The sequence below is a fragment of the Triticum urartu genome, chromosome 2, assembly GCF_003073215.2.
Source record: "Triticum urartu cultivar G1812 chromosome 2, Tu2.1, whole genome shotgun sequence".
In the NCBI taxonomy this organism is placed as follows: domain Eukaryota; kingdom Viridiplantae; phylum Streptophyta; class Magnoliopsida; order Poales; family Poaceae; genus Triticum; species Triticum urartu.
Genome location: NC_053023.1, coordinates 384,183,425 through 384,206,568, shown reverse-complemented (window position 1 = coordinate 384,206,568; position 23,144 = coordinate 384,183,425). Strand labels below are relative to the sequence as shown.

At 44.8% G+C, this 23,144-nt stretch overlaps 2 protein-coding genes across 3 annotated transcripts; both read right to left on the bottom strand.

Annotated features, from left to right (window-relative positions):
- Nucleotides 1–122: 122 nt before the first annotated feature.
- Nucleotides 123–6,354, bottom strand: LOC125537440. Of its 2 annotated transcripts, XM_048700755.1 has the most exons (8): nucleotides 6,116–6,354; nucleotides 5,033–5,282; nucleotides 4,123–4,246; nucleotides 3,159–3,502; nucleotides 1,344–3,051; nucleotides 733–983; nucleotides 478–551; nucleotides 123–383 (listed from the first exon to the last, which is right to left on the bottom strand). In XM_048700755.1, exons 1-7 carry the CDS (start codon nucleotides 6,205–6,207, stop codon nucleotides 492–494), a joined length of 2,829 nt encoding a protein of 942 aa, XP_048556712.1. In that variant the 5' UTR covers nucleotides 6,208–6,354; the 3' UTR covers nucleotides 123–383; nucleotides 478–491. The 2 variants fall into 2 exon arrangements, with proteins under 2 accessions (XP_048556712.1, XP_048556711.1); XM_048700754.1 differs by having other exon boundaries at nucleotides 123–551.
- A 2,920-nt stretch (nucleotides 6,355–9,274) lies between these two features.
- On the bottom strand, nucleotides 9,275–13,107 carry LOC125537441 (CBL-interacting protein kinase 23). Its single transcript, XM_048700756.1, has 14 exons — nucleotides 12,581–13,107; nucleotides 12,015–12,077; nucleotides 11,721–11,792; nucleotides 11,525–11,632; nucleotides 11,349–11,429; nucleotides 11,112–11,165; nucleotides 10,886–11,011; nucleotides 10,650–10,739; nucleotides 10,437–10,556; nucleotides 10,238–10,354; nucleotides 10,036–10,152; nucleotides 9,880–9,936; nucleotides 9,673–9,747; nucleotides 9,275–9,551 (listed from the first exon to the last, which is right to left on the bottom strand). Exons 1-14 carry the CDS (start codon nucleotides 12,785–12,787, stop codon nucleotides 9,453–9,455), a joined length of 1,386 nt encoding a protein of 461 aa, XP_048556713.1. The 5' UTR covers nucleotides 12,788–13,107; the 3' UTR covers nucleotides 9,275–9,452.
- Between the last annotated feature and the right edge of the window lie 10,037 nt (nucleotides 13,108–23,144).

Below are 23,144 nucleotides of genomic sequence, written 5' to 3'. Positions count from 1 at the left end.
CTTACTGACAGGACAATGAATTCTGATGGCGCATTTACAAAATGAGCGAGTTTACTGGCTTGTCAGCTATTCTAGTTCTCCGTTTTTATACAAGTTTAGACAGCCTGTGTATCATCCTTAAATGACAACAGACAACAATTTAAATTAACGGTTAACTCAGCCAAATGTTGTTCACTGGCACAAATCTTAGTCTTATAGACGATAGATCCAGAATTTTAGACTCACCAAATCTTCCAGAATAGCAATATTATATATAAAAATACAATAAAAGAAGAAACAACAGCTTGGCAACAAGTCCATCTATAATCTACAATGCTTAACTTATTCCTCTTCTGCCGCCTGCTTGCGCCTTGTGAGCTCTTCTGCTATGTCGAGCTCCAAGCCTAGTCTTGCAAATAGCAAACTAGATCTCTTCAGATTTGCATCAGCCAAACTATTTTTGAGCTGTATCCAAGTTTAGCGAATGTGCACATGTACCAACGGCGCTTCAGTTAGCACTTGCTGTGTTTTGGCCTTTTCAGCAGCTTGTGGCTAGGTGCCGCATGGTCATCCTGCAAAACATGTGGTGAAGAATGTCATGTATACTAAACCAGGAAATCTGCAGTACCGTACGAGCAGGTGCACCAGCTTCTTGTTTTTTAGCTATTTTTTCCGACTCCAACCAGGTTGGTTTTCACAAAAGCATCTCTAAGAAATGGAAGCCTGACATATAATTTTTGACTAAATTCTCACCTTATACAGTGACGCCGCAGAATCAGACCTCATGGCTTGATATTGGTTCTGGCCAAGAGACTGGACAGTCTCAAGTGCATCTACTGTAAGCTGCCAGCCACAAAATGCTGCACTATTTGTGCTGGAACCAGTATTGATAGTGCAAGCAATGGCAACATATCCATTTACCCATGGACAATAGTTGTTGTGATGCTTAATTGGATCAAATTCTGGAAGACCCGTTTCATAATCATTCTCTCCATTCGTTGCTCCTGAAAAACAAATGACAACGTAAATAACATATTCACATTAAGATTAAATTATCTGAATGACACAAAACACAAAATTCAGCATCGAAAAATTAATCAGCATCCGAGTATAGGTCCTATACAGGACCACAGCTTGGCAGTCATTTCACAAGTATGGGATGCCAAACCGCTACTGGCTCAACTATCAAGTCATCAACATCTTGAATTCTTGATGACAAATATTTTAGTCTGATAAATAAATTATCCCAATGATGTGTACTTTTCAGCTCAGAAGCACCTTATTAAGATTTGATTAATATGGTTCAACAAAATCAGGCATATGTCACATGTAAGCACAGAGAGAATAGTTAGATGCTGAAGTACCAAGATCATTTCCTGGGTCATACTCGTCCTTAGTCAGCATTTTACCAGTCTGAGTCACTTCATCTTTAGATAAATCAATCCCAGAATAAACTCTTGCATTGCAAGAAAGGGAATGTTGTATGTTACTCTCCTGGCCTCTGGCATGGCTCATCTTTTCTCCACTCTCAACCGAATCAGCTTTAGTTGAACCACTGTCAACTCGACCCACTAACCGAGATGCCATATCGTGGCTATCAGCCTGAGGCTCTTCTCGACCAGCATCTTCAGGGACAAACTCATCCATCACTCCAGGTCCAGGAGCTGACTCACCAGTATGCCCCATGGTTTCAGTAAGCTCGGGAACTGGTTCCACATCTCCGACAACACTCTCAGTTTTATGTTCAGAAACCTCAACTCCATGAATTTCAGCTTCATGACTAGCACCCATTCCAACACTGCCTCCGCTAACTCCAACGCTAAGTTGATCCCTAGCAAAAGCAGGAGCTGTTTCTGCATTGAGGACTTCTTCCCCTCCATTCATACTACTCCCTCCTATATCTCTTGCATTACTGTCAGCAGCAGGCTGTACAAAATTGCTTTCCTGTGCTTGGTTGCTATAATTGAGATCCAATGTGTCACTCATTCCACCACTCCTGAGTGCACTTGAAGGCTTCTCAACATCATCACCATCACATGGATGGTATTCAACACTCTCCATTGAATTTTCCTCCGCACCGTGAATAATATTCATTGCAATAACAGAAGATGCCCTCATGGAGTCTCTAGCAGACGAGTTGCGAAGGGTAGATGGACCCTCTTTAGATGGCTCAAATCTGTTGACATCTATATCCAGCTCAAGACTTAAATTTCTGCTTGGACCAGCTCCGGAAGAAGATGGACGATTGACATCAAAAAGATTAAAGCCACGAGGCCTTTTGTTCCGAATATCTGAGTTTTGTACAGCATCATCAACTTCATCACCGTCGCGGTCAATTACAGTTCCTTCTATACTGTCAGCAGGCTGAAGCCTGTTTATTGGCTTATCAGCTGTACTCCCACCTTCCTCCAGATTACGCTTCCTCGAACTGGGGCCACGAGATTCAAATGAGGCTGCATAGCCACCAATCTCACTCCCGGTAGGCTGACCAATCATCAGATCTATTCCCATCCCCTCATTCTTGAAATTTTCAGGCATTGAAAGCATCCCAGAATGGGTTGGTGGCAATCCTCCTGCCATTGTCAGATTTAGGTCAACCTGAGCATTTGACAATGATTTTCCCTCAACAGTGCATGCCTCATCACGTCCTTCAGCATTATTTCTGTCTGTTGCTTCAGCAACCCATCCATTGATCCCACTCGTAGCACTAATTCCACGTGCCAACATAGGTTTCGTCCCTGCATCAGGTGCATCAATGTTGCCGAGATTAAGATGAGAAGGACGTGGAACGGATCTGAAGTCCCAGATTCTCACTGTAGCTCCACATAAGCTGCAATCCAGCAAAGGTGACCTCATGCTGCATCCAGAATCTTTTGCACGTAGTTTGCCTTTCCCCTTATCTTTCTTGACTGATGTAGAGTATGAATTTTGCTGAGGCTCAGGAAAGCGGGAGCATTTATCTGGTTCAGCTGAGGCTGCATTTTTTGCAGAGTGGGTTGAATTTTCTTCCCAGTCTTGTACGTTCGGAAGCCATCTAGGTTCCCATCCACACAGGCTAATAAGCTTCTGCGCCTGGATACATTAGATGTATTGACCTAGATTAAGTAAAGCTAAAAGTTCTGCGACAATAGTAGCAACAAAATGGTCATCATGAAGAGCATAAATGAAAAGAGATATACTTGAGAGTAACTGCAGGTTTCGTCTTGATGATTGACATCAATTCCTGTTGTACCATCTGTTTTGTAACCCAGCTCCCCACACAGAATTGCGATTGATTGGGATAAGACACGTTCAATCTGCTGACTCCTAGTGAGTTTCATACTCTCTATTGCAGACGAGGCAATAACAGGGAGAGATATAAACTGCAACAGCCCCTCACAGCGATCTTTAAAACCACCAAGAAGAGCTGATGGTGTGAAGTGGAGCTGTACCAAGCTATCAGCACAGCTATTCCCTCTCCAGGGACAATCATTCTGGTGCGATGCATCAAGCTGTTCAGCAAAGGCTTCTCCAGCATTTGCAACTACAACAAAACAATAAGGGGAAGTTAGGTTTCACAGCCCAAAATGTGTCAAATTGTACAGAACTAAGAAGTTCAGCTAAACTAAATATGGCATAAGTAACATCAGGTAGAACTGTGGAAATTGTAGGAACCAACCCACATGGCCATATCTGTTGGTAATTCGGAGTATTCCAGTTTAACTTAAAACTTCTACTGTAGTGGTGAGAATCTAAACTAAACAAAAACTTTCCTCACGTTCCAATGCAAGAGTTAAATACACATTGTTGGTTAAGAGATGCACAGTACAACCGATGCTAGAGACAAAATTTCGGTCAGCGTGAACACTTGTATCAGTCAAATCAAAGCTCCTCTAATTCAGCTAATAGGAAAAATATTCACACAAAAAAAAGGAAGGGATTAGATATCCCCTATTGCACAATTTGCATCGAGCTAGCAAGCATGACTATCTGAAAGAACACAATCATGCCATACATCCACGCAATTACTGTTATCATTTACTAAAGGTAACACATTCATCGTTTAACATTATGGAATATATTTGCACAAGTCAGACCTAAAACAGGACCAGTTAATTCGAAACTGAGAAGGCCAGTGACAAAATTTACTGACACGGGACATACCTTCAGCAGGGGACCAGGATGTCAATGCAGTAAATATCAGATGTGCGCCACATGAGTCGCATTCAATTTTGTCCACACCAATGTTCACCCAGCCCCTTTGAGCACAGGCCAGTGAACTAGCAGCCTGTAAAATTGAACAAATTAATGCTCTTTTCTAAACAAACTGTGATGCCATTTATCGTGCGTATGATTCTCCCTCTAATTTTTTGTAACTTCGAATTTCCAAAAGGTGATTAACATATGTATCATTTGATTGACTGGAGATTCAATTCGGAAAGCATGACAATTTTTCTACAGACATCTTAACTGCACATAGGCATGAATAATGCAAGCACACAGATGCTGAAAGGTACGTTAAAAATGTCTTATTCAGCACCACCAAGACCAAAAAAAAAGCAGACTTACAAGAAAATCATCACTACTCTCTCTGTTTTGCTGTAACTATACATGGCATTGGGAGTCCCTGTTTCAACACATGTCCACTGAGGGAACCAAGAGTGCAGTTCTTGTCTCTTTGCAGTTTTCCATTCTCTAATGATTTGGAAGAGTTCAAGTGATTGTAGCATGTTTGTATGCATGCACATTTCTCATTTTCTCTCACATAGTCACAGTAAGTGTTTCCTAACTTGGTATGTGCAAATAGTGTCATAGTGGGCTGTGGATACAGAGAGTAAAACAGAAGAATATCAAGGGCACAAGTGATAATTCAATTCGAAATAAATGTTTTAGACTGAGATTGAAATGACCAACATTATCACTTTTAAGTGTTTTATCATTATTCAGTTATTCTAAACATTCCTCTGAGAAAACTTTTGTTCTAAACTGAAAGGTAATACCATTACCTTACTGTAATCAACAGTACACTCGGACACAAATTTAAAGTTACATGGTTTAAGAGAGAAGAAGCAACCTTTGGTTTAGAAGCCCATGTTGAAGGCTTAAATGTGGCCAGTCGATGAAGTAAATCTCCTCGTTCCCATGGTCTACATGATGGTTGCGAAAAATCCATAGCAACTCCAACAGCATTAGTACTAAGAGAAGGCTGAGCAGCATGTGAAGCAACATGGGATGATGACCCAACTTTAGATAACTGCTCGCTGCCTAACCAATCTATGGTAGCTACATTTGTTTGCGCGGGAGGAGATGAAGCACCAGCAGAACTGAGAAGCAAAAGGAAGAGCTTTAGTGCAAGAAAGCAATCTACAATATGTGTGTATCACAGAGTACACTTAAAGAACTAAACATAACAAATTTACAATAGGCTTCACCCCTATTTGTTCAGGAAGATAAATCAACACTTGATGTATTCACCATAACTTCATGATTTTTTTTAATGGTGTAACCTGTACCTTTTCTTGTTAAGGGGCAAATCACATACTATGGAGAACTGACATGTGCAACAATGCTCATCATGTTATTAAATAGCAAATCAGCAGTAATAAATTAGGGAAACCCAAAATTGGTTCATTTCCATATTTGGGACTTTGCAATTTACAATGCAATCAGAATAACAGACAGTAAATGCTTTCGAACTTGGCAACAGAACACTGAAAGCAGACCCAGAATATGGAGATCAACTGTTGGCGTCCAGCCAGTACACTCGGTGAAGCTGTGCAAAACCCAATTTATACCATGAGTGCACAAATCAACATCAATCTGCAAGCTGATACCCTCCGTAGCCAGCGCAAGGCACCCCCACGACAGAAAGCCCATGCCACCAGAAATCAAGCTCTGACGAATTCGCTGGCTCGGCGAGAAGTTAAGCTCGCTAGGGTTTAGTACACGCCCTACTTGGACCTAGCTCGAAATTTCCTAGGGCTACAGCCCCCCTCCTAATAAAAGAACAAAATTTCTTAGCACGGAGCACCTCGCCAGCATCCCAAGGCGGCGCAACCTCCGATTAGGAGCCTGGCAAAGCAGAGCCACAGGGCAGAAAGCTAGCACCCCATCGTGCGACGGCTAGGAGGAGACAGGAGGGGAAGGGGCGTCGTACCTGGCGACCGGGGTGGCGGGCGGCGAGTCTGAGCGCAGCGGCGGGTCCGCGGGCGCGAGCGCGGCCGACGAGCTCCTGACCTCCTCTCTCATGGCAGGCGGTGTCGACCTGGATGCGGGTTCCAGCCAGTTGAGGTGCGACCGCGTTGGAATCGAGCTCAGTGGGAACGAATGGTGCGCGTGTTTATCGTGGTGGATCTCGTTGGGTCTATACGCCTGGCCTACTGCCTATCGTTTGAGCCTTCGGCTTTCTTGTTTCCATCGTGCCATATGCTAAGTCCATTTTCACCTCAATAATAATAATAATAATAATGCCAAGTCCGTTTATTCTGGGATGTTGCTAAAAAGTAAAAACAAAACAAAAACGTTTATTCTGGGATGATCCTCAAGAAATATATCGGATTTGTCTCTGAGCGCATATGTCTCCAGCTTCATTTGCATTCTTGCTGCAAAATATATTAAACCTCAGGAATATAAAGGAACCAAAAACAAAACAAGCTCATGTACGCGGGGATTTATAACTTAGTCATGCTTTAGTTATCCAAACCCGTCGTGCAGTAATACTTTATTATATATGTGAAGTAACTAATGTTGTGCCAGCGCGTGGAAGGAGTCCACTCAAAATGATAGATAAGAGTATGTCTCAGTAAAGTAAAGAGATATGAGAAGAGCTATCCCTTTTTTCTTCGCCGATCCTCTCTTACATCAGTTGCAGCAAAAACCTCACAAGAGAAGTCTCCAAAACTCCAACACTTAGGGCCTCCACTTCTTACCTTTTCACTTTCTACCGTTGATTTTATTTCTGCAGCTTCGATTATTCAAACGTAGTAAACGACACCACTATTGGCGTCTACATGAAATTACCTAAGACTTTCATGTTGTAACAATAATTTAGCTATGCCTTGAAATTGCTATAAACATCGTCATAGGATTATGCTCTAACTGAAAACTCTAGTCCAATAATAGCGCCAGCAACACCCACTTCATGAAAGAAATCCCATGCATGCATCTAACGAAATCTTACCCTTGGCGCGCTCAGATCAAGCGATGCTACCGGGTTGTGGTTGCAGACTGGGCTTCATATCTTCCATGTTCTTCTCTAAACTTGCCCTTCTCCATGCATATGGCAAAAAGCACTCGCTCATGTACAACCCCTAGCTAGTACTGATCAAATGACACTAACACCACCACAAAAAGTTGATGGAAGAAAGGAGTTCACGGCCAGATTAATACTGCATACAAGGACACACAACCTAGTGGCGGCGGGGATTAGTTCGGCCTAGGGTTAGCCGTCAGGTGCGTATGGATGTAAGGATGAGGTATGATAGGCAAACCCGCAAGTAGACATTTATTAAAATAACTTCAAACTATATCACAATTGTCTCGAAAATATAATAGAAATGATCGAATTTATTAAACTTTCCAAAATTCATTTCAACTGCTAATGCATAATCTTAGTGTGATTTTTGCTCGTCTCGACAAGACAAACTCAATCACAATTTATAAAGTCAAAATTTGGACACATCCACTGACTATTGGGCTGTGCCACAATTAATGTTTTTGCTGGGGTATTCTAATGGGTTGATTTATAAGAATGTTTCATGTTTGTGGCCTGCATGAGCAACATGTTATCTAGACCCCAATAACATGCTAAGGTCGGCTGGGGTGGTCACCCAAGTGAACCATCTTTCCCTACGGGAGGTCATCCAAGGGTGTGTTTGGTTTCAGAACCAAATGGAATGTCATGGAACCGTTCCATTCCTAAGGAACGGAATGATTCCATCTCGGTGTTTAGCTAGAAGAGAATGAGATAGGATGGAATGGTTCCCAGGGACAGAACGCCAATGAATCTGAAGTCTGAACCAACAACCGCGCAGTTTATCTGAACTTGCTGCTGCCTACAATGCCAACACCATCCTTGAGCAAGCAGCCAAGCACCGACCGCCAAAGCACGGTAACCATGCTAGCTGAAGAGGAGGACGTCGGGAGGCTGGAGCTCGCCTCGGACTTCCTCCCACCCCCATCCATCCTGTCCCTCACGCCGACGTTGGGCGGATCCTGCGTCCTTGTACGCCGCCACGCCGGCCCGCTGGATGTGACGCCCCCCATAGCTAGCGGTTCCTGAGTCCTGACGCCGCATGACCGTAGCTCCTAGCGGCACGTGCTCAAGCGCGGCGCCCGGCTGGATGCGACACTCCCGACGCCGCACCACCGCGACTCCCGGTGACGCGTGCTCAAGCGCGACGGCCAGCTGGATGCGGCGCTCCCGACGCCGCACGACCGCGTCTCCCGGCGACGCGTGCTCAAGCGCGACGGCCGGCTGGATGGGACGCGCCCGGCAGCTCGTGCTGGATGCCCCGTGGTTATTGGTGGTTGCGGCTCCTTGCTGCTGTAGCGGGGGAGGAAGGAGGTCGTGGGAATGGGCGGTTCCGCGTGGTCCGCTCGATTTCGAGGTACCGCTTGGAACGGCATAAACAGTGAATATGCCATTCCCTGAAATCGAGTGGTTCTGGTTCATTTGACAATCCAAACGCAGGAATGGGGTCTGGGAGCGGAACCGACCTGTGCCGTTCCACTCGGTGACAGAAACCAAACACACACCCAAGAGAATGCCGCTATCTGGGAGTGTTCCCTTAAAAAGCCACTCCTGGCCAATGCTCGAGAATTGCCATTCTAAAACAGAGTAATTGTCATGCTATTGTATAAAAATTTGTTATGCTATTGTATAAAGATTTGCCATGTTGTAAGGAAAAAACTAGCATGCTATGAGAAAAATTGTCAAGAATTTGCCATGCTGCAACAGGGACAATTGCTAGCCTAAAAAAGAATTTTCTAACTTGTTTGGATTTGCCATGTTGACAGAATTTTTTTGCCATGCTACATCTGAAGGATTTATAAATTGTCATCCTGAGTAAATCATTTAATGCCACCAGCTCATAGTTCGTTTAGAGTAGTGCTTGTGAGCAAACAGTGATTGCCACATGTCTTGCTTTGAGAACACAGAAATGGACGTGTTCGCTCAAAAAACCTCCTCAAGCTGACGTCAAATTGTTAGCATTTAGGTATTTAGTTGGACCTCCTCTTACTATGGAAGGGAGTGTGCACTAAATGCATGTTTTGTAGAGCATGATACGAATGTCGCCTATATTAACACAGATGATAATCTCAATTACCATATTTCATACTAGGTTAAAACCAATGCAACTTTGCACACCTTTTCATCCATAAACTCGGATCTTTGTTTACAACCACGGCTAGAACATGCAAAACATCCACATGCCTTTCCTGAGATTCCTGACTAGTTTTATCTTCTACTATCTCCTAACATTTAGATATGATCACGGAGACCTCTGGTGGCGGGTCTCATCGCCTTCGGCTATGCTACCCTCTGGCTTCCACATGACGTCCTTCAGGCCATTCGAGATACTATGGTAAAACTGCACAAGACGTGAAATCATGCAACAGATTAGTCCAAAAACCAACAGCAAAATTCATCTTTTTTGAAACAGTATGAAGTTCCGAAGTAATTTCACTGCAATATCTCAGTTTGAACCTCACCTTGTGGAATTCAAGGGTGTCGCCATTCGATTTGCGGAGCTCCACCATGTAGAGTGAGGGTGTCACTTCAAAAACCTGAGGTTATTACAGATGGAACCATGTCAGTCCATATACCATGCAAGAATAGTGCAACGCAACATATAACAAGGCAAAGCGATTTTCTCAACAACAAAAAAAAACAAGGCAAAACGATACTATGAAATATACCTCTGTTGCAATTGCCAGCTGACCTTTCCTTCCAGGATTCTCTCCTTGCAACTTCAGCTGATTTGATTTAATTCCAGAAAATTGTCATCAGGATAATGTTCAGGAAAAAGGGAAACATGCTGTAATTGTTTTTTTATCTGCTAATATAATAGGCACCTTGTAGTTGCGCTTCTGTACGTTGAAGCCCATGGGTCCTGCTGCTGCTTCAATTTTCGACAATATTTCGTTTGCTGGAAGCCTCGACGCAAACCGTGTTTCACGTTTAACAGAATCCTATTTATAGCAAGATTTCAAATTAAAAGGAATCCCATGGTTATTAAAATCTTAATTCATGAACAATTTGAGATGCTGAGCATACCGTTTGCTTCTCAAAAAGTGTGCCAAGATTGAGGCCCTGGGAGGTAGAGATCAACTCGAATGCATTCATCACTGCCGGTCTTTCTTCACGTCTCTCGACAACAAGCTGTGCTGGGTCCTGGATCATTACAAAAAATGTTACCAAGTCCATCCACCGCATTAGGACACATGTTGATATAACATGGTGAGGAAGTACTTACCCCAGATTCGTTGAAAATAGAGTTAATGTCATCCAGATTAACTTCTGCTGTCTCAAACCTAGGAGGCTGATATCCTTTCTTGAACCACTCATTGTTAATAACCTCAGCAATAGTTATTCTCTGCACGGGGCAATAACAATGACATGAGCTATCTCTCAGATATAAGCTTTGATAAAACAAACTGACATGATACCAATGAACAGATGAACATACAGTGTTAGGATTAGGATCTAGTATCTTCTTGATGAGCTTCTTCGCGCTCGTCGAGAACCAAGATGGGCAACTGAAGTCTGCTTTGTATATCTGCATGAACAAGCAGGTTATCTTTCAGGCACTTAATTATTCTGGTAACATCGACCAAGCACTTGGATCGTATTAGTAAAAGCATTTTTTCCTCGCAAAAAGAGGAACTTGCTTTTGACAACAAAAAAACAGCAAAAGTAATTCACCTTCTTGTAAAGCGCCATGAGATTTGAATCTTCGAACGGAAGGTAGCCTGCCATGAGGACAAAGAGAATCACCCCACATGACCACAGATCAGCCTTGGCTCCATCATAACCTTTGTTGTTTATAACCTGTACGCCCAAGAGAGTATTGAAAAATGAGAACAAAATATTCACTTGAATAGAGAGAAGTAGATAATTATAATTTAAGGTCTGGATGCAAATGAAGAACCTCGGGAGCAACATAATTGGGAGTTCCACACGTCGTATGCAACAGCCCATCCTCCTGCAAGATAGCAGAAAGATATGCAGAAATAATCGTCAGAATCTATCGGCTGATCCGCAATCACGCTGTCAGATAAATAGCAAAACATAAAAGAAGCCAGGCCCGCTGGAAGGAACACTGAATTTTCCATCACAATGGTTTTTTATCAAGATGGAAAAAGAGAAAGCAGTCAATTTTGCTTACTCTGACTTGCTGCGATAGGGCGCTGAGTCCAAAATCAGACACCTTGAGAGTACCGTTAGCATCAAGCAGAAGATTTTCAGGCTGAAACGTGGAAGAAGAAAATGGTATGAGACCACTTTTTGTTTCTTCCCACAGGGCAGATGAGTAACCAGCACGGCACCGGCACGCCACGATACCTTGAGATCACGGTGATAGACGCCTCTGCTATGACAGTAGTCGACAGCGTTGATGAGCTGCTGGAAATATTTCCTGGCGTCGTCCTCTTTGAGCCTCCCACGCGAAGCCTAGACCCACGGATCACGGCAAAATAAGCATATAGGCAGAGCGGGAAGCAAAGCATAACCCAAAATGTTGAGCAAGGTATATACTCACGATTTTGTCGAAAAGTTCGCCACCTGTGACAAGCTCCATGACTATGTATATCTTTGTCCTGCTGGCCATCACCTTTAAAAGACACGCCAATTAGAAGTGGGCATGGTCATTTACATACATAGTCAAAAGGCAAAAGAAACCTACTAGTAGTTTTTAACGAGAAATGAAAAGATAACCAAATATATATACATAATTTCCTCATGCGAGGAATATGAGCAAATAATTAGTCCACTGTATTTTGCTTAAATGATGATGATGATGATGATTTCAGGTTGCACTAGTACTAGTCTATACCTCGTACATGCGGATGACGTTGGGGTGCCTGATGAGCTTCATGGTGGAGATCTCGCGCTTTATCTGCAGAGAAAAAGAGATGTATCATTCAGAGGCCAAACAAAAGTGAAGAGACAAATTTGATCACGGCCGCCAACTAAACTCTGCGCTTTCCAACGAACGCGCACGAGACGCCCGCCAAGCCTTGGTCTTGGTCTTGGCCTCGGCGGACGCATTGAATTGAATTCAATTGGCGGCAGAACGCTATTCTGGAACGCCGTAGCTGCTGCCGGTTTCACGGACTCTCACGTCTTGGCGTTCCACCAAGTTGAACTAGTACTTCTACTCTTTTGTCCAATATATAGTTTTCACCCAATTGTTTTTTAGAAAAAAACAGCCCTATAAACCCCTCCTTTTTTAACAATGCTTGATGATCGAGAAAGATGATCAAGGCTAGGCCTCCCTTTTAGTACAATAGAAATAATCTGAACAAGCCATGGATTTGGATTTTGAAGAAAATAATCTATAGTTTTTCTTTTTCTTTTTGGCGTTGGGTTCGAAGAAGAAGAAGAAGAAAGACAAGGTACCTGCGCGATCATCTTGTGCTTGAGGACCTTGTCCTTGTCGAGGATCTTGATGGCGACATTCTCGCCGGTCTCGACGTTCCTGGCGAACTTGACCTTGGCGAACGTCCCTTCCCCAAGCGTCCTCCCCAGCTCGTACCTCCCCACCCGCGTCCTCCCGCCGCCGCCGCCGTGCGCGCTCATCTTCCCTCCCGCGCTCGAATCAACCATTCAGCCAACACCCACCGATTAAAAGAATTACCCGATAGACAGATCTGTTCCTGCGGGCGCGGGTCGCCGGCGACTAGGACCTCTTCTTGTCGCAGGGCCTCCACTGCACGAAGAGCTCCTTGTTGTCCTCCCCTTGCTGCCGATGCCGCATGGAGTCTGGTGGTAGTTAGTTCTCAGCGAATTCGTAGAGTCGCAGGCATGGGAGTGGGATCAAGATTCAGGAAGAGAGGCAGTGGTAGTGGCGGTTAATGGCGGAACGGTAGGGGGAGAGAGGAGAGGAGAGGAAGATGGTGGTATGTATAGGCGGGCGGAGGCGGAGAAGAACGAGGGGGTGCGAGGAAGAAAGCGCGGTCCCGCCGCGTGCGTGCGTGCGTCGTGACGTCTCACGAAGGTGCGGGGCGGTGCGCCGAGCGCCGCGCGTGCGGGCGACCGGGCGAGCTTTCCTAGTTCCTACAGCCCCTCTCTCCTTCTCTCTACAGTTCACTGCCGCAACTAGAGTTTGCTGCTCTGTCCGTTCAACGACTTTGCCACCATTTTCAAATACTCTCTATATAGGAGTATATCCTTCTGTAGTTCAATCGTAGAGTAGTATTTTTTTTTCCAATCGTATGTTGATGCTAGTAGGTATATTCTACAATTAATTAATGCTGCTATATATATATTTGTTTTTTGCATGGTATATATATATATATTTGTTTGACCACCCCAAATAATTTCAGTAGTACCACATTATTACTCACGGAATACTAGTATTTTAGAACGAATGACCATGTATTTTACTAGTCGCAAATTATTCTCTTGCTCATGTTCGGGGTGGGCCCAGGAGAAGCAAATTGCTGGGACCACATACAGAAATGACATTTTCCCTTTTGTGTGTGTGTTTTTTTTAACTTGGGAGAGATTCCACTTGTCATTTGAAGTGTACACATGGTAAGAGCTTTGATTTACTTATCTGTCACACTCGACTTAAGGTTGGTGGCGTACTATGATGCACACTTAGTTTTATGCGTCCGTGGTTTTGTTTTCGACGTGACGGATAATTCCATCAATTTTTTTTTCCCACGAGCTTGTTTGTACACTCGATGATATCATAGAAAAGTAGATGAAACAAATATATGACACATGGGTGGCTCGGCAGTGCACCATCTGTATTCCACCACTATAAATTAGCGTTGTCCCTATCCTTTAGAAATCTTGCAATATTTATACTCTATTTTTTACTCCCCGAGGAAGTGGCCTGAGGTACATGTGTATTCAATTTTGGCCATTTCTTCATATACCTTGAATTCTCCTTTTTGCACAACACGATGACGCCTTTTTGTTTTGGTTCGTGTTGGTTTATAATCGGCGTCAAAATACTAGTACAGCAAAGAGAAATACAACGAGCGCAACTATGGATGATGGCTTGTCAGCATCATATTTATATTTTTTTGCTATCAATCTTCATAACGGTGATCTTGATATACTATTCATTGTTTTGTTGGAATCGGTCTCTAAAATTCAGGCACCCGTTGTTACAAAAGGATTCTCTTTAAGCTAGTTTAGCACGTAGTTTCTTCCTCCTCTAGCCGCCCCTCCTCCTCCCTCCTTCCTCCTCTAGCCACCCCTCCTCCCTCCGCCTGCTCCTTCCTCCTCTAGCCGCCCCTCCTCCCTGCCCCTTGCTCCTTCCTCCTCCCTCCTCCCCCTGCTCATCCTCCTCTAGTCGCCCCTCTTCCCCCTGCTCCTTCCTCCTCTAGTCACCCCTCCTCCTCCCTCCTCCTCTAGCCGCTCCTCCCCCTCCCTCTCCTCCTCTCTCCTTCCTCCCGCCTCCATTCTCCAGCCGTCGCCGGCCCTCCCCCCTCCTCCTCGAGCCACCGCCGGCCCTCCTCCCTCCTAGATAGCTCCTCATTTAACTAAATTAGTTTCTAGTTTGTAGTTTACTGAAGTAGTTTATAGTTTGTAGTTTATAGTTCATAGTTTATAGTTTCTATATTATAGTTTGTAGTTTACTATATTTAGTTGGTAGAATTTTAAAATGTTATGTACTTGTTATATTCTAAAAAATGTTCTTTACTTCATTATAAATTGATTATCAAGCGCATAAAATATATATGAATATTTTAGGGGAATTATTGGGAGAAGTAAAATCCAACATTGTTGAAATGAAAATTTGAGGCGTGTATTTTTTTATGAAATGAAAATGTGAGACTTGTATTTTTTTGAAATGAAAATGTGAAGTTAGGATTTTTTTTTGAAATGAAAATGTAAGGAACTTGACTCTGTTTGAACATGTGAAGAAATGAAGCTAGTATTTTTTAAATGAAAATGTGAAGAAATGAAAATGTATAGTGTTTACATGCTCATGTGTGACTCATATGGTGCAGGGTAGATCACACCGACAAGCCGCTCGATGACACCCAGAAGATCCTCGACAGTCGTCTAGTGAGTAAAGATGATTTATTTGGACATGTGATATGTGGAGTAGTGATGTGTAGTACTAGCACATGTATGTGCTTGCCAAGTGATATCTTGGCTTTTATTGCTTGCAGGGAACACCTCTGAGTGGCCTATGTTTTGCCGGAATGTTGATTCATTTCCGTTCCGACAAATTTCAGGCGCTCGATATGCCCTATTTTAGCAAAGGTCATGCTAAATTTTCCATGAATTTTGGCCTGACTTGTGCTAGAAAGTAGGAAATATCGAGTGCCTGTAACGGGAATTAATCAACATTCCGGCAGAACACGGGCCATTTTTATGACATTGCTCCATATATGTAACAGGTTGACTTTTAGTATGTTGATGCTACTTGAGTGACTTTTAGTCTGTTCTTGAAGGAAGGATGCCGACTGTCGTCGTGGGGGTCGCTTCTCTTCCTTCTTCTCGTGATATACCTTGGTAATGCACGAGAGAAGGAGGGGAAGCGACCATCACCGACGGTCGAAATAACTGTGAGGGAGTGTCCACCATATACTGTCAAAATATAAGAGAGGAAGAATCCCGACTGTTTTCGTGGGGGTTGCTTCCTCTTCCTTCTGCTTGTGACATACCTTGGTAATGCACGAGAGAAGGAGGGGAAGTGAACATCGCCGATGGTCGAAATAACTGTGAGGGAGTGTCCACCATATACTGTCGAAATATAAGAGAGGAAGAATCCTGATTGTTGTCGTGGGGGTCGCTTCTCCTTCGTTCCCGTGTGTTAGACATTTTTGTGTAATGCACTCGGTAACGAAGGGAGGAGTGACCATCACCGCCGGTCGAAATAATTGTGAGGGAGTGTCCACCATATACACCACATGAGATGCGAGTTTTCAAGAAAAGACTCGACAAACCGACAGTCAACCCTTGATGAATAATAATGATCTAATTTAGTTTTTGTAGTACATATATTGATTTTCAAAAGTTTAATCTTTAAATTATGAACATAGAAAATGTCTGACAATGATAGGAACCCTAAGTGCGAGTACTGTGGCGATGACCGGGGTCTGTGCGACAGGCCTCGCCTGGAAGACGGTTGGTGCTTTAGTACTAAGCTCGACGAGACCTTCGATGTTTATACGGTACGCAACGATGACAAGTCTTTTTCGTAATTAAGCATGACATCTGCTTCTTGAATGTGTAATTTTCACTTTCTACAATTCGACTAGTGCACCCCCTACCATGCAAGATGTTATATCTTGGAGAAGTTGGATTTCGAAGATCATGAGAATATGGAGAGAAAGAGAGTTCACCTTAAGACCCATCATGGTTATGTTTTTGCCGTAAAGCTATACAATGCGGTGACCTACTCCCATTTTGGTTGCTCGAATTGGACATCACTATGTAAGGCGTATGATTTTCAGGAGGGTATGCATGTCACCTTCGATCTTGGTGATCCTGAAGATGACATCGGCGAAGATAATATCGGCATTTGGGTCGATGTTGATACGCTTCCACTTCTACCTCTACGTGAGTTTCTCAAACATATGTAAGGCATAATTTGGTTTCAACTTACTAGCGTGCGGGGTGCTACCCCGAGTGGTTTCAACTTTGTTTACTTCACCGCGTGTCAGATGGACCTCTAGTTTACTTATTTTCATCCACTGCCACATGGGCCAACACACGAAGATACAAAACACGAGCTGACAAGGCAGCATGTGGATTGGTTGACCGATCAACTAAACAATATACAGAGCTATACGCTGACACAGTGAGCGTATAATCCGTCGGTATAGAGAGTTCGAGTGAGAGGGGAGGCCTGTGAGAGATAGCAGAGAGAGAGAAAGAGCTACTCCCTCCGTTCAATAATGTAGTTCCAACATTTTTTTAAGTCAAACTTTTGAAACTTTGACCAAGTTTATAAAGAAATTACTTATATCTACAATACCAAAGATAAATGATAGTATGAAGTAAGTACATGTTGTGATGAATCTAATGATCGTTCCAGATGTAAATGTTTTTCTCCACATATACCTGGTCAAACGTTTCTGAGGTTTGACTTTTCAAAACATCCATATGCTTATGGACGTGACAGAGTCCCTAACAAGAGAGAGAGAGAGAGAGAGTGAAAAAAGTGTGTGTGCGTGTGTGAAAGAGACATGGACAACACACGATAAAAGTAGAGAAAAAGCGTGCGTGTCTTATGCAAACATATCACACATGCATCTTCGACAACGGAGGCAAGATGAGGAGATAGTGTGTGGTTGTTTGGAACCGAGAGAGCAAGACCCCTAGCACGTGGCCAAGAGGGGTCTGACAAACAAGGGAGAGAGGTCCAGAGAGACGTACGGAGAAAATGCAGACATGGGGAGGAGAGAGTGTATGTTTGTCATAGGGAGATCCCCTGGAGATCGTGATAGGACTACATGGGTGGGAGATCGAGTGACAAGGTGTGTGCGCGATAGAATATGCCCCGAGAGATATCGAGATAGATATATGGATGGAAGGAGACAATACGTGTGTTCCTGATGGCTAGTAAAAGATAATCATACTTAGGAGGGGGGGGAGTGCTTGCGCCTATGATGGATTGAGGGATTATGGTACTTAGGGGGGTGCGTGTCACATGGAGAGAGAACAAGGGCGGAGAGTGTGAAGCTCTTTCTATTTTCTTATTAAATTAACTGGTTCACATGGCTTTTTTACTTTCTTAACTGGTTCAAGCCATTCACGGGCTGCAGGTCACTGCAAAGGCTTTGACTATGCAAACCCCGGCCAGCCCGTCATAAGATTCCACCTCAAATTTGGGCACGCGTGCGGTGATTTTTCAAGGGTGTCGTCAGATTTTGTTGTCCGGTAGCAACGATGTCTCCTGCGCATCAGTTTTTCTGGTGAGTGTCCAGAACAGTTTACCTGTTTTAGAAATCCATCTCTGGTGCCCACAAATGCCATTGAAGAAGCTCATGGCCTAACTATCTTCAAGTAATGATGGACTGGATATGATTCCACTTTAACATGACACAGTTTTCCTTTTGATCTCTGAGATTATACAACATATATTTTTTATATTTTTAAATTCTCTTATAATTATCTGTCTACTTACTAGATATTCATCTCGCTGAAGGTTCGACTCCTGGTTTAAGTTTTTTTAACCAAGAACAATACTTCCCCCGTTTCTAAATATAAGTCTTTTTAGAGATTTCAATATGAACTACATACAAAGCAAAATGAGTAAATTTATACTTTAAAATATATCTATATACATCCGTATGTAGTCTACATTGAAGTCTTTAAAAAGACTTATATTTAACAATGAAAGTAGTAAAACAAATCATTCTATAGTATTTTCAGTTATATAAATGAATCCAAATTATGTACATCATAAAGAAGAAAAAAGAGAAGTCCAACAAATCAATCAGCTACTGTTTTGGGGAATAAGGACATATCCAACGTCGACCCCCAAACCACCCGCATGCGTCCGGATAACGAAAGTCATCCAACGCATGCCTATATTGGTTCGCAAGACGATCCAAACGTGTTTTCTCCCGCAAATCGAAGACCAACCGAGGGGCTTTGCGGGAATCCAGACCACTGCCATGCCCGCTTTTGACCGCCCTGTCCCACACAAACCTCCTCCTCGCTTGCCTGGGTGTGTTCCCGCACAGCGCCAGCTGCCCGCATTAATGCCGCTATAGAACGCGCCGCTCCACATTGAAGACCGCTCAGGGCAGGCGTGACCTCTCGCTGCCTCCGCTATTGAAGCAGCGCGCCAGCTAAGGGCGCCACCCGCGAGGCATCTCCGTTGTCTGCGCATGTTCAATGCTGGAGACGCGTTACTAGACGGGTTCGGACGGATATCTACCACGCCTATTGAATGCCCCGTCCGTATGTTGGCATTAAGCAGGCTCGCCGGCCGAGAAACCTACTCTGGCGTCGCGCATTGACGCACCCGGAAGCCTGACCTCACCGGAATCCGCTATTCAAAGGCGGCCACACCCGGGTAACTCCACGCCACAACACAAGCTGTGCGGTCTTTATGAGCATGACGCATCATTCGCACCTTGCTACTACAGCTGACCTGCAAATCCTACCTGGATGTGGTGATCCCGCTCTAAATGTTTGTTGAGGGAAGGTTGCTCCTTTGGCCGGGTAGAGGATTTCTTCCGAGGTGAGGAGATCTTGCACTAAATGTGTTGTGGGAGGAGGTGAGACCTCTGTGCCGGTGGAGGATATCCTCGTTCAAGCACTGATATTCAAGATCTTGGGGGTTCTTGGAGTGCTAAACCTTGCAAAATTAAGCCAAGCCCTATGTTCATGGTGGTTGTGGTTTGAGTGGGGGGCACCTTCGCTTTTGCAGCTGGGCTTGGGAAACCCGTGCGATGAGGCAGCCAAGGATTTCTTCTACGCCTCACCATTTGCAATAGGCTCGCGCTTCTTTCTGGGAGTCCCTGTGGGTCCATGGTCGAAAGCCGAAAGACATTGCCCCGCTCATTTTCGAGGCCTCCAAGAGGAAAAATTGGAAGGTCAAGGGGGCCTTACAGGAGGGCACTTGTATTAGCAAGATTGATTTGACGACGGCCTTCACTACTGACCATCTTTGTCAATTGTTTGTGTCATGGGTTGCCCTTTGAGAGGTGCACCTCTCTAAGGACGTGGAGGATAGCATCTTGTGGTCAGATAAAAAGAGTGCACACACACGATTGTGCAAGGTTTGGGCAATGAAAAATAAAGGTTCCCCTGTTAATATACTAAGAGGAAGAAAGAGATAGATAGTTAGAGAGGGATGAGATAAAAGGTGCCCGGTCAAATAAAAGGAGTGCACACACATGACCATGCTAGGTTTGGGCAATGAAAAATAAAGGTTCCCGTGTCAATATACTAAGAGGAAGAGATAGATAGATAGATAAATAGATAGATAGAGAGATGGATGGGTAAAAGGTGCCCGGTCAAATAAAAAGAGTGCACACACACGATTGTGCAAGGTTTGGACAATGAAAAATAAAGGTTCTTCCCGTGTCTATATACTAAGAGGAAGAGATAGATAGAGAGGGATGAGATGGGATAAAGGTGCACAGTCAAATAAAAAGAGTGCACGCACACGATTGTGCAAGGTTTGGCCAATGAAAAATAAAGGTTCCCATGTCAATATACTAAGAGGAAGAGATAGATAGATAAATAGATAGATAGGGATGGGATAAAAGGTTCTCAGTCAAATAAAAAGAGTGCACACATACGATTGCGGAAGGTTTGGAAAATTAAAAATAAAGGTTCACACGCACTCTTTGGGCAAACTAACCCGCCTATCTCTAGAGCAACACACACATACGCAAAGGGGAGAGAGAGAGAGAGAGGAGGGAGGGAGAGATGGGACAGAACAAGGTTAGGACTACATGATTGCCGGGACTGATAATAGACCATCAAATGGAGCTGCCTAATAAAGATGATGCCCAGAGGTTGGGACCATTGATGATTTTTACCACCTCAATTGTTGGTGCCTAGATTACATTATAATCCATGTATCCCTAGGAGAAGAAGACACAAATACACACAAACAATCACATGAGAGAGAGAGAGAGAGAGATTGAGGATGGGAGTATATGGATTGTCAGGAGTGATGGCGGACCTTGAAAAGGAGCGGCTCGACCATGGTGGTATCCCGATGGGTATAATGTTCATGGTAGAAGGTGTTCGGTCCCATAAAAAAGAGCGCACACATACGATTGTGCAATGTTCGTGTGTAGTGCAAAATGAAGGTTCCCGTATCATTATAATGATACGACGATACAAGACCACCGTGAGGCGTGTGAACTGCATGTTTCAATTTCAATTTTTCATTCTTTATTGTTGTTTCCTCTTAAGTGAGCTTACCATGTCAAGTGTTAACACCTAGGAACACACAAAAACGGTGCTGACCTTCAACATGGAGCAGGCAGCGACGGCGTTCACCGTTGCCTAGTCCGACGATATGGCCGAGCAGCAGGCCATCCTGGAGTTCATCCAGGATGAGGACTATGTGGAGGCCAACCTGGCGTTCCTCCAGCGGGAGCAGGTGGAGACCGACGCGCTCTTCGCCGAGCTCGATGCGGAGATAGAGGCGGAGGAAGCCGGAGCTGAGCAATCGACGTTCCTTCTCATTCCTCCTCCCCGTGAAAAAGGAGCATGCGGCCATGGCCGCCGACGAGAAGACCGACATAAAATGGGCGCGGGACGACTACGTCCGGCAGGAGATGGAGCACCAATGTCGCGCCTTCGAGAAGATCGCCGCCCGACGTCGCGGCCGCGAGAAGGGCAGCATCGTCATCCTCAACGACAGCATCGAGGAGGCGCCCGGGCCGTCCAACCCCGTCAGCCACGGTGGCCCAGGGCAGGGGTGCAGCAAGGACGGCGGTGGCGTGCAGGGCGACGGCGGCGATGACTACACCAACTTCTATAGGTTCCTCGGCATGTAGAAGGCTCAAGGCGCCGTCTTGTTGTTTTAGTTTATTTTTAAATTATGTTTTCAGTTTGGTCAAATATCAATGAAAACGTCTGAATTTCCTCCAAATTTGTGTGGTTCTGTACAAAGTTTTGCCGGATTTTGGCTGACTTTGGTTTTCAAATAGCGGCGTCTGGGGCCAGCTTGGGGCGGCGGTTAGGAACCCGACCGCCCCCATGCTGATTTTATCGCCGGTTGGCCCCCAGGCAGTGCTATTTCAAGTCCCTGGGTGGCGAAGGCTGAAGATGCTTTAAGTCCTTGGGATCGTGTCACTAAGAGCATCTCCAATAGATGGTCCAAATTTTGGCGGTCCAAAAACAGAGTTGTAAAATATGGACCGCCAAATGTTGCGTTTTGGAGCTTCGAAAAATGCTCAACTCCAACAGATGGTCCAAATCGAAGATGTAAAAGAGCTTCTCCAACAGATGGTCCAAAACAAGATGTAAAAAACCGGCTAGCAGCCGCGCGAACACCTTGTACGTGCGGTAGAAGAAGATGGCCGCCGGTTGGATTGGCTGCCGCGGATGACTGCGGTCGGCTTTAGACGGCAACGGTGATGAGAGCTAGCTCGGCGGGCGGCGAAGAGGAGTTCGGCGACCGACGGGGAGGAGGTCGTGCGGGCTAGGTGCGGCAGTCGTGCAGCCGGCTATAGGGCCGTGGAGAGGCCCGCGGCCGACGGGGAGAAGGCCGGCGGAGGCCTATAGGGCCAGCCGGACCGCCGGAGGCGCCGAATCCCCACCACGGCTGCCTCCCGATTCGGCGGCGCCCGAGCGGCTGCAAGACGGCTTCCGGCGAGGGAGGCGACGGGGGCGGTGGCGGCGGCGGGGATTCTGGGCGGTGGCGGCGGGGATGTGGGCGGTGGCGGCGACGATTTCCCGCCAACTGGTGTTCGGGCAGACGAACGGGAGCGACTATGAAATGAAATGAAGGGCGGTTGGGCGTTGGCGGGTGGTCGCTGAATTTGAAGCAGTTGTATCTCGCGATGCAAATTTGCACCACAAGGTGTTGTATTTTACATCACCGGGAGGCAGCGGTCCAATTCTTTTTATGTATGGACCGTTTATTGGAGCAGCGTTTTTTGTCCCAAACGGTTCAAAAGTTAGGTATTTTTACATTTAGACCGTCTATTGGATATGCTCTAAGGATGGATCTGGTAGCTGTGCTGTCCCACATTAATGCAGAGAGGCGACTAGGTAGCGTCGTAGCGGTGACACTAGATAAACCGGTGGGCGCTTTATACATTAGCTAGCAAAATGGATACAAACTAGAAATTCACATATACTACTATACATTGTATAGACTATCTGGGAGTCGCCCCACAGAAAGTTTGCAGATTGATTAGCCAGAACCTGCTGAGCTCTAAATACTCGCACATCATTTTATCTCTCAAAAAATTCTTTATCTTATACCCGAAAGTGCAGATCGATGAACATAGCTCAACAATTCTATAAATACCCAAAGGTTCTATCTATTTTTTACAAATTTCTCACC

Coding starts and splice junctions, on each gene's coding strand:
- LOC125537440 (XM_048700754.1), bottom strand. CDS start 6,207: ATGAGAGAGGAGGTCAGGAGCTCGTCGGCCGCGCTCGCGCCCGCGGAC. Junction 984..1,343: donor TGACCCAGGAAATGATCTTG/GTACTTCAGCAT, acceptor TTTGTTTTTCAG/GAGCAACGAATGGAGAGAAT. Junction 552..732: donor CTGCGGCGTCACTGTATAAG/GTGAGAATTTAG, acceptor CATGTTTTGCAG/GATGACCATGCGGCACCTAG.
- LOC125537441 (XM_048700756.1), bottom strand. CDS start 12,787: ATGGTTGATTCGAGCGCGGGAGGGAAGATGAGCGCGCACGGCGGCGGC. Junction 11,633..11,720: donor GCGAACTTTTCGACAAAATC/GTGAGTATATAC, acceptor CCGTGGGTCTAG/GCTTCGCGTGGGAGGCTCAA. Junction 10,557..10,649: donor TAGATCCTAATCCTAACACT/GTATGTTCATCT, acceptor TGCCCCGTGCAG/AGAATAACTATTGCTGAGGT.